Here is an 11,690-nt window from a genome sequence, read left to right on the forward strand (position 1 = left end):
GTTGTAGCCATCCAGGAATGCCTACTGAGAGCTTTACATGTTTACTAAGATGACTACCTCCTTCTTTGGAAGATCCTGATCTCAGTTTTTAGCTCCATATTTTCTTAAGACTAGAAAATTTTGAAATTTGCTTTGCTTTGGTCTCTTGCCCTGCGAAGTTTTAGAATTCAGCAAATTCTATAAGGAAATAAAAAACAGTAAGTATTGGGATTACCTTTTTCTATTTCCCTTCTCTCTCAAATATTACATTATCAGGTTGGCTTCAAGTGACACCTGATTCTTTAGACAGAATTTTTGTTTATCAATTAAGATTTTCCAGTTGTTTTCTGCAGGAATGTCAGCCAGAGCCTACTTTATCAGGTCCAGAAGTGACAGTCAGCCTTAAGGTGTTAAGATTTGGCAATCCTGGTGTTTAACTGACCATTCTTTGTTTTGAGCAACATTATTTGAGTTCACCAGGATTTTACCCTTAAAGTGCACCTGTTTAACTTTCTTTTCCAGATAAGTAAAGAGGTTTGTTAGTTTAGTTTTATTGATTATAGTTCTTTGTATTTTTTCTGGAGTGTATAGGGGGAAAAACGTTATGAGGGAGGCTTGTTCTTGATAGGATTTTCCAGTAATCTTTGCATCATTGCAAAGTGGTATCTAGCTCTTATTTCATTTCTTAATACAAGGCCTTAAATAGACTTAATGTAAAAGGCAGGCATTCACAAATATGTAGGAAAAACTAGTATACAGTCTAGAACTCTGCTTGTTAATACTGACATACTTCATTCCGTTGTGCTATGTGCAGATATGCATTTTTTACAAACTGATTGTGGCAACCTTGCATCAAGCAAGTCTGTTGGTGCCATTTTTCTGACAGTGTTGGCTCACTTTGTGTCTCTGTGTCACATTTTGGTAATTCTGGCAATAAAGTTGAAAACCTCTGGAAAGGATTCACTATTCTAGATGCCATTAAGAACATTCATAATTTATGGTCAGAGATCAAAATACCAATTTTAATAGGATTTTGGAAGTTGATTCCAACCCCATCAATGACTTGGAGAGGGGTTCAAGACTTCAGTGGAGGAAATCACTGCAGATGTGGTAGAAAGAGCAAGAGAACTAGCATTAGAAGTGGACCCTTAAGACATGACCAAATTGCTGCAAGCTTATGAGACAACTGGAACAAATGAGTTGCTTCTTACAGATGAGCAAAGACTGGTTTCTTGAGATGGAATCTACTCCTGGTGAGGATGCTGTGAAGGTTGTTGACACAACAACATAGGATTTAGAATATGACATAAAGTTAGTTGATAAAGCTGTGTCAGAGTTTGAGAGATTGACTCTAATTTTGAAAGAAGTTCTACTGTGGGTAAAATCCTGTCAAACAGAATCACATGCTACAGAGAAATCATGCATGAAAGGGAAATGTCTATCAATACAGTAAACTTCATTGTTATCTTATTTTAAGAAATTGTCACAGTCACCCCAACCTTCAGCAACCATCATTCAGCAGCCATCAACACTGAGGCAAGACCCTCCACCAGCCAAAAGGTTTCACTGAAAGCTTAGAGGCTGGTTAGCATCTTTTAGCAATAAAGTACTTTTTAATTGTGATATATACACTGTTTTTCTAGACATAATGCTATGCTACTTAATAGACTACAGTAATGTATAAACATTACTTTTACATGCTCTGGGAAATCCAAAAAATAATTTGACTCACTTTGTTGCAATATTCACTTTATTGCAGCAGTCTGGAACTAAACCTGCAGTATCTCTGAGGTATGCCTGTACCGTGAAACCAAATGAAACAATTGTTGAGAAAGTACAGAATGTGTCTATGGGAAGAGAAAGTATTCTGTCAGGTAACACACGGGACCATGGCTCTTAGCCCAGTTGCAGAGTCCCATGTCTGGTGACTGGTATACAGCCCGGGGCCAGGACCTCACCCTCTAAGATATACTGGGTATATCCAGGCAGATTGGCTGCTACGTTTCTCATTTTCCGCCTTCACATACACATCCTTGAGGTGCGTTTTCCTCATATAGATGTTACATTATTCAAAGACGTTTAAAGACTTTACTTCCTTACCAGTAGTAGGAGATCCTCATTTTATTAGTAGATATGAGTGTTTTATGCATCCTTCATAGTGGCTTTTTTACTACCCATCTGAATGCTAAAATGAGTCTATAGAACATAAAAATGTTGCTTTTAGTAGTTATGGGAGTTGAATTACTTTTCTACCAAGTGCTAACCACTAGTTTCCCTGGTTTCTTAAGGACACATCTAGGTTATTTTAAAGACCATACCACTAAAATAGACAAGGTACCTTTTTTCTAATCTATTAGTATAGTAGGGTCTGTGTAGGCTTTGGAGGCTTAGAAAGTCAGGCAACTTCTCTGTAATCACAAAGAAAATATTGTACTCAGGATTCCAACCCAGGCCTGTGGCTTCTTTACTCAAGCTCCCAAGCTATCCTGCTGCATACATTTTACATTAAGTCAACCCCTTCCTGCCACGTTCTTTGTTCACCTCTCTTCCCTTTCCTTTCTGATCATCACTTCAGGAAGCCTTCAAAACCGTAGCCTCTTTGGTAGCATTATACACAGGCTCATCTTCTTACCCCAACTAGATAAAACAGATATGTTTATGTTTGTTGTCTTTCAGACTGGATGACAACACTTGTGAGTAAGAAATCTACTCCCAAGGTGGATATTCCTGACCAAGACGATAGTCACTGGAAATGTGATGGCCTATTGAAATGGCAGTATGGAGGCCAGGTGGCACTTGCTCACCAGAAAACCCCCTCTGTCTTCAGCGCCCAGGCAGGAGATGAACCTGGGAAGCACTACACTGTGGGCTCATCTTTTGTTCAGAGTCAGAGATTTCAATATAGCAAAAAAGCCTTTGAGTGTAGTGAGTGTGGAAAAGTCTTCACTAAGAGTTCAACCCTTAATAAACATCAGAAAGTCCATACTGAAAAACTTAATGCAAATCGGAAAACTGTTATTAAAGAGAAACGATATGAATGTAGAGAGTGTGGGAAAGCCTTTCATCAGAGTACACACCTCATCCATCACCAAAGAATTCACACTGGCGAGAAACCATATGAATGTAAGGAATGTGGCAAGGCCTTCTCCGTGAGTTCCTCACTTACTTACCACCAGAAAATTCACACCGGAGAGAAACCTTTTGAATGCAACTTATGTGGAAAAGCTTTTATCCGAAACATACACCTTGCCCACCATCATAGAATACACACTGGAGAGAAGCCTTTTAAATGTAACATATGTGACAAAGCCTTTGTGTGCAGGGCACATCTTACCAAACACCAGAATATTCATAGTGGAGAGAAGCCCTATAAATGTAACGAATGTGGGAAAGCCTTTAATCAGAGCACAAGTTTTCTTCAGCATCAAAGAATTCACACTGGAGAGAAGCCCTTTGAATGTAACGAATGTGGGAAGGCCTTCAGGGTGAACTCTTCTCTTACTGAACATCAGAGAATTCATACTGGAGAGAAACCTTATAAGTGTAGTGAATGTGGGAAAGCTTTCAGGGATAATTCATCCTTTGCTCGACATCGGAAAATTCACACTGGAGAGAAACCGTACAGATGTGGTTTGTGTGAGAAAGCCTTTAGGGACCAATCAGCCCTAGCCCAACATCAGAGAATTCATACTGGGGAGAAACCTTATACATGTAATATATGTGAGAAAGCCTTCAGTGACCATTCAGCCCTCACTCAACATAAGAGAATCCACACTAGAGAAAAACCTTATAAATGTAAAATCTGTGGCAAAGCCTTTATTCGAAGCACACACCTTACTCAACATCAGAGGATTCACACAGGAGAGAAGCCCTATAAATGTAATAAATGTGGGAAAGCTTTCAACCAGACTGCAAACCTCATTCAGCATCAGAGACATCACATTGGAGAAAAGTGATAGGATTATAGTTTATATGGCAGAGCTTTGAGACTAAGTATGTTCATTATTGAATGTAAGAGTGTTCGTTCCAGAAAATAGCCATGAAAGCTTACCTGAAGATGGTCTTTTTATTTACAGAAAATCAACCTTCACAGTATTATGGGTTTGAGAATTTAAGAATGGCATGCATTCCTCCTAGTTCAGAACTGCCTCAATTTAATAGCAGTAATATTTAATTAGCCTAAATTATCAAGCATCATGACCAAAATGAAGCTTCATTAGCAAGATAGAAATAAGTTGATCAAATTTGCATTTTGACTCTTAAGAGAGATTGTAAAATTGTGAAAGATCAGATCAAGAAGCAAAGGAAGAAAAAAAGAAATTGGTCTATAAGCATTCATTCACTTCTCTTATATGAGGGTTTCTACTTTTAATGGAACCCTTTGTTCTCGCCCCACCCACTTTCCCAGCAAAAGGAAAGTGCAGTCACGCATGCACTGGCCCCAGAGTTAAATTATGTTTCCCACCTTCTGTTTCAAACCATCTTGTCAGATCTCTCCGACTTACATGTCCACTGGCTGCTTACCTGTATTCTTCTGGGACAGCTCATTTGAATAGTGGGTCTCTTGATTTAGCACCTCCTAACCGGTGACCTCGTGTCACTTATTATCACCCCATTTTCCATCGGGGAATGTGGTGACCTAGCTTCGTACACAGTCCGTGATTCTGGATGTAGCACCCAGACCCAACTTTCAGAACTCGAGACCCCCACCCCCACCCCGGGAGGCATGGGTCAATCAAGCTTCTTGAGTTACACAATTCCTCTGGGCCTCACCTCAACTCTGACACTGGGATGGTACCTTCAGGTAGGGGCTTAGTTTGTGTAGACATTACCTCCAATTATTCTGCTGTACTTCCCCACACACAGTGGTCAGGCCTGATCAGCTTCAGACATGACAGTGCAACCACCTAGTGGTGTTCTAGGCCACCTCCACTTCTGTGACTTGCCATTTCCTAATGTGCAACTGACACAAGAAGTTAGAGCCCCAAAGCCAGTTCTCAGAAACCCTGGCCCATTCTGTTTCCCTTGGGTGACTGTCCTCTGTGCCTATTGCACTAGAGTATATATTTGTTACCCCCCGGAATATGAACTGCTGTATCCTAGTCCCTGCCCTTTTGTGTCCAATTTCCTGAAAGTATCAACTGTGTTCACAGAAAAACAGCTTTGAATTTCTGCTTTTGCATTTAAAAGTAGGGATTTCCCCTCGTCCTTCTGTGTTACCCCACTATTTAAAGACTGCCATTTTGAGAGTGGTAAGCTATCTGTGGGGTCATTCCATGGGTCAGGAGGTGGTCAAAAGCATGATGTTCTCTGGCAGGGCACTGTCCATGCTCAAAAGTTTCAGTAATACTCTGTTCCTGCAGGTATAGTTCCTTTTCCATCTTGGGTCCTTCATTGCTCTCAGAAATCAGAGATAAAACAACGTGTGTGCCTTCACACACACCACCTCTTCTAGCACTGTCCCCTTTCCCACCACAAAGAATGGGGAGCCTGCAGTACTGCAAACCGGAACATACCACATCATGAAAATGGCAGAACAAGTTCAGCCACTGCTCTGGGAAACGGAGTGGCAGGTCCTTGGTCTGTGGAGGTGTCCAAGTTGGGCAGCCCACTGGCCCCCCAGATACTGCACCTCAACTTCAAGTTACAGAAGAGGACAGTCTATCCTGGTGGCATCAGCGGACTCCAGGTTGAACACAGAGTTGGAAGCTTCCAGAAGCTCTGAAGCCTAAGTTCTCTAAATTCGGCTTCCATCAAATAAAGGCCACCAATGTGGGCAGGCATCTCCTGTGAGGTGATCAGCAGGTCATACTTTCTTCCCTATGAAGCTGCAGGAGGAGCAGCATTTTGGGGGGTGACTGGGAGCCCTTTGTAGCCTGGGCCAACACATGCTCACCTACAGCCTCACAGGCCTAGCAGCCCCAGATGCCACAATATACTTCAAGATCTGCTCACTGCTACAGATCGCTGCCTTCAGAACTAACCCTATGGCCTGCCTGGTCCTAATAATCACCCTTAACTTGAATCCCTGTGGAACCCTGCTTGGCTGAGTTTATTGTTAACTAGTTTTTCTTGGGCACCTGCAGCTGAGCCATGGCCAAGACCTGCTGCCCTCTGAGAGCCTCCTTCATCCCAGTGATGGCCCCAGCAGCTGTTCCTGCATCAGGAGCAGTGCAGCTGAAAGGCCCTCAATCTGGGACTCCTCCCTGCCCTGTCATTGCACAGGGTTTCCAGCACCCTCATGACTCATGACTACACCATATCAAGATAATGAATGAGCCAGTCTCCCCACCCCCTCATAGGGACCGAAGAGAGAGGAGCCAAAGGAGCAGACCTAGACCCCATCTCCCACATCAGAGCTCCCCTGGCCTCCTGTGGAATCAAACAGCCTGTGGGCAAACTCAGGGCAAGGGTTGGAGAAGAGGATTAGCACTTAGACTTTGTTAAATTCCTCACTGTGGACTCCTGTGCACACCCCTGAAACCACCAGGTCTTGGGGAAAAATAATTGCCCCCAGTTTCCCCTTACACATTCCTCTAATGCTCTCTTATCAGGTCTTCCCGTCTCCAACTGATAGATTTGGCACCTGGGTTCTCCCTCGCCACCTGAGTTAGCCTAGCTCTGACAGCAGTGTCTACCCAAGACCATCCCTTCCTCCATATTCAGCAACAGCTTTTAGAATGGCACCTTGGCCCCCAGCAGACTGGGGCTTCACAGTTATTGTGCCTCAGCCCGAGTTTCAAAACAAGACAGTCCGAAACTGCATGCATCTTTGGTTGAGAAAACAATTTAATTCCCTTAAACATAAATTTCCTCTAAGTGCATCCCCTCCAGCTGTCTTCTTTCCTACCCCCTCTGCACTTTGCCCTCCCCTTCCTTCTAGCCAGCAAGGCGATGTGGACCATAAAACCCTCCTGCCCTACTCTAGCCTGCAGTGGGAGGGGTCCCAGCTTCTGGCCCCACCTCCACTTCTGCTAAATATATTTTTGGTGATATTTTTACTTTTAGTATTTTTATACCAGTTTGTGAAGGGAAAAGAAAAAATACAAGGTTTGATTGTTTCCTGTCACTCATGAACTTCTCTTGGTGTGCTAATGACCACTCTCTGCTTGGGCCAGGATTTGGTCAGTTGGGCATATTCCTCCTCATTCTGTGTGTTACCCTGTCTACCACTCATCACTATTCTTAAAATATTGTTGCCATAGAATAATCCATCAGTGTGTCTTTCTGAAAATAAATGAGAAACGTTCAGTGCCCTCAGAGGTACAGGCTGCATTTGTGTTACCCGGTTATCTGTTAAGACGTGGCCAAAAGTAGTGTTTCCAAGTGTTTTTGTCTTTATATGGCCCTAGCTGCCCACAATGAGCATCCAAACCTACCTGGCTCCAGAAACCGTAGTTCAGGCTGTGGAATATAAAGAGTTGTATCCCCAGTCGCTGGGGAAAGCAGTTAATATTTGAGGACATCCTTCAGGCCAGGTTCTGTTGTAAGCATGTATTAACTCAGTCCTCACAATTACATGAGACTGTCCCATCCCCACTTGAAAGTTGAACACAGAGGTTTAAAAACATTTCAGAAGTTGCACAGCTGGTAACATGCATGATTGGAGGACTTGACCCAAGCAGTGTAGCCCTAAGGCACACATGCCTACCTGCTGCACTCAGTTCCCTCCTTCGTGGACACATTCTAGTTCACCCTGCAGGACTGCTTGACTCCAGATGTTGGAGTGGGGCTGAACTGGCTATTGATGGATGGGAGGCTATTGCAGCAAGTCTCCAGTTGCATGGTTTTCCATACTCACTTCTTCCACAAAAAGACATTTCCTCTGCCCTGGGTTGGCAAGGTGTAAAGGGTCTGGGTGCTCCTCTAACCTGAGAGTATAAGAACTGTGGGTTCACAAACAACAGTCAGTCCTGGATAACTCGTGGGAACAGCCTGATAACCCATGGTGGGTCCTGGATGCAGGCCAAATGAGAGTAATTACTAGGAGCACACTTCTGGAGGTATTCGAAAAGCAGAAAGCCAAAGCTAGCAGCTAGAGAGCAATAGCCGTCAATAGTTTCTGCCAAGCATAGTACATACACAGAGAGTATGCACACATCTAGATACTGCTTTTATGGAACTTAAATATGGAAGGCAAGTATTGCAAAATGAAACCATTAATTAGCAAAATAATTTTATTTTGTGGGATGAGGACACAGGTGGGGTACCACAAAAGAGAGCTATATAGATCATGTGGTTGCATCAGGCTTCACTAGAATTAATCAACAACAATCACAAAGCACAGTTGACTGAGACCGGGAAAGAGATTTGGACACAGGCAGGAACTAGCTGGGGCTGGTTAAGTGCCTTTATTATTTTTTTAAGATTTTGTTTGAGACAGAGAGAGAGCATGAGCAGGGGAAGCGACAGGCAGAAAGAGAAGCAGACTCACCACTGAGCAGGGAGCCCGATGTGGGGCTCCATTTCAGGACCCTGGGATTGCAACCTGAGCTGAAGGCAGGCGCTTAACAGACTGAGCCCCTGGTTAAGTGCCTTTAAAGAGGTGTGGGTGGAGCCCAGAATCAGGGCTTACATTAGCAAGCCTAATGGTGTTCTATGAGAAAAGGCAGGACCATAACCCCAGCAGCCATGGAGGTAAGCTTTGCTGGCACTCTAAACAAGCTATTGCTAGGCATCAGGTTTTGTGCTTCAAACTTCTAAGCTACACATGATTGCTATTGATATATAAATTTCACCAGAGCATAATAAATATTGGAAATTATCCAATTAGCTTGGTATTTCCCAATTTCCCTCACAGTGAACAAGAAGTTCCAACATTGGAAAAGTTTAAATGCAGAAACTTAAAAACTTAACCATGTAAGGTTCAATTGCTAATTTATTTTGGCAATATACTTCAACCAAGGTACATCATTGCTCACTGTTGCCTAATGTTATCATTTCTAGCCATTGTGATAGGGGGAAAATGGAATTATAAATATTTGCAGGTGAGGATATACCAGATTTCTCTTAGTGCTTTGCCTCAGGTTCCTCACCAATGTTTCTGGTCCCCTCCAGGCCACTTCCCACCCCAGCCACCAGTGACTTTGTCCACTCCACAGATCCATCCATGGCACTTATGTAAACCCTTTCAATGGCCTTCCTTGGCCAACCATGGGAAGCAAAGCCTTCAAAACCCTTCACAGCCAAACTGGTGTGAAGAAATATGAATAGAATTCATATTTTTATGAGGGAAATTCAGCACAGATTTATCTAGAGAGCAGTTTTGAAGAAGGAATGCTATTTGGGGGTTCTGAGATGGGGTTTTAGGATGGGTCAGCTGAGGGGTTTGCATAATGAGTGGGGTCTGCGTGGCAGTGACTGGTAGGACTGGGAGGGTGGGTGTAGGGAAATGAGGTCAATGATTTGGGCATCTCTTCAGGGATCAAGGAGACTCTGGCTGTCAGCAATGGTGGGAGAGGGTAATCATCTTGTCTGACATCACTTAACTAACATGGCAGAGCTGGCATTGATCTCAAGAAGTCTTAACCTTGACTCTGTACAATTTCTAGACACAAAAGCCGACTGAAAGAAGTCTTCAGTATCAGGAGCAAGAAAAAGTCTGTGGCCCCTGGAAATTTTCCTATCTGCCAGATCAGGATGCGGGGGTGGGGGGGAACCCTCAGAAGTTGATAGTATGGATAAGTTCAACATTCTAGAGCCCTGATAGAATAAACTAAAAAATACTTCATCAGCCAGATTATATCAGTGAACAGCATGTGGGGCCGGACCCATGTGCCCTTCCTGCTATTTCTGATTCTGCAAGCAAGAATGAATCGCAGTCAGATACAGGTACTGGAAGAGGGCAGGGCCCATAGCAGTGTCCCTAAAAGTGTGGGGAGCTGGTGCCTCAGAATGATGATCTTGATATTGGTGTGTGGGATGAGGGGAAAGACACAGGAAGCAGATACTAGTTAGTATCCCAGTACAGTAATCCACGAATGAAGCAATGAGGCTCACAGTGCCCAAACCCGGTCCCTCCACACCCTTGGCTGACTTTCATCCAAGCCTCCCTTCAGTGTCTCTACTTTCAGAGCTGCACCCCATCTTGGTTCCTACCCTTTGCTCCACAGGCTGAAAGGTCATCTCTGAAACTGCCAGCCTTCTATAGCTGTCAATATTCTGTCCATTACTGCAGGAGGCTTCCTTACTCAAAGTCCAAGAGACAAGAGATATTTACACTTGGGAATTTTTCATATTTAGGGGAAAAAAGGTGGCAATATAATGGAGTATTTCTGAAGAGGTTTTATTCTATAAGATGATAGTGGAAAGATTCACCTGGAATTGTGCACTTTATTCCAGTTTGGAAGGAGTCTTCCAAATTGGTAATTACATGAAAAAGCAGCAGAAAACCCAAATCAAACTTCTGGGAAAAGTTACATTTATTCGACAAGAATTCATTGAGTGAGAGACAACAAAAGTAATGAATTTTGAGGAAATTTCTAAAGAGCACACAAGGTAATGGTTTTTTTAAAATTATTTATTTATGATAGTCATACAGAGAGAGAGAGAGAGAGGCAGAGACATAGGCAGAGGGAGAAGCAGGCTCCATGCACCGGGAGCCTGATGTGGGACTCGATCCCGGGTCTCCAGGATTGCGCCCTGGGCCAAAGGCAGGCGCCAAACCGCTGCGCCACCCAGGGATCCCCAAGAGCACACAATGTAATAAATGTGACAAAGCTACAGTAAATGTAATAGATGTGTTAGAAAAAATTCACACTCGTGAAAAGACATAAGCATATAGTTAATGTAAGAGAAGCCCTCCTTATACAAGTCTCCACACATTGAACACAGATGATACCTTTATGGATAGGTGAATAAAAGTTTATACCAAAACGTAATCTTCTGCTTTAGAGAATTCATATTGGAGAGAACATTGTGATTGTAATGTGGGAAAGCCTCCAATCCAGAGCACCATTGTCACGGGAACATGTAAGTCATACTGGGAAGAAATTATTCAGGGGCAATGGATGTGAGAAAGTTCACAAGCACAGCCCAGTTCTTATTCAGCATAAAAGAAGCACACAGGAAGAATGACTTATAAATTCTACAAATTTGAAAAAAACACCTTTATTCAGGGTTTCAAATTGATTGAACCTCACAGAAGGCAAAACTATGCATGTAAATAGCATGGGAAGACCTTTAGGAAGTTGTCAAACCCTTGCTGGACATCAAATGATCAAATCGGTACACACTGATTGTAGAAAAGCCTTCTTCTGGGATTCCAGACTTTGTATACATTAGAGAACTCCTAAAGGAGAGAAACCTCACAAGTATGCTACATATGATAACACCTTTAGTAATAGAGGGTTCCTCACTGCACACAAAATGGAAATCATCTACAACTGGACTGGATATGAGATGCCCTAAGAAGGAGCCAGAACCTGCTGTGTGACAAAGCATTCACATCAGAGAGCCCAGTATGAACAAACATGGGGGAATGTGGGAAAGCCTTCAGTAGAAAGCCAAGACTCTAAGGCAGAAACCTCACACTAGGGAGAAAACCTCTAAATGTAGAAAAGTTCCTCTAAGAAATCATCCAAACTCTAAGTTACAGAGTTTAAAGTGGGGAAAACCACAAATATGTAAAAAAAAAATGTGGTGAAGTTTTCAACTAGAAGTCACCATTTTTTGTACATCGGGGACTTCATACTGGGAGAAACATCAAGAGG

General features: G+C 42.9%; 1 protein-coding gene across 2 annotated transcripts in view; it reads left to right on the forward strand.

Moving 5' to 3' along the window:
- Positions 1-7,239, forward strand: part of ZNF454 (zinc finger protein 454) — a 53,903-nt gene extending 46,664 nt beyond the window's left edge. For both annotated transcript variants that reach the window (XM_041762109.1, XM_041762108.1), the window contains one exon: positions 2,656-7,239. In XM_041762109.1, the coding sequence (XP_041618043.1) occupies positions 2,656-3,935 (1,280 nt within the window). In that variant the 3' untranslated portion in view covers positions 3,936-7,239. The remainder of the gene's footprint in view (positions 1-2,655) is intronic.
- Positions 7,240-11,690: the final 4,451 nt, after the last annotated feature.

This window comes from Vulpes lagopus, chromosome 7 (genome assembly GCF_018345385.1).
Source record: "Vulpes lagopus strain Blue_001 chromosome 7, ASM1834538v1, whole genome shotgun sequence".
Classification (NCBI taxonomy): Eukaryota; Metazoa; Chordata; class Mammalia; order Carnivora; family Canidae; genus Vulpes; species Vulpes lagopus.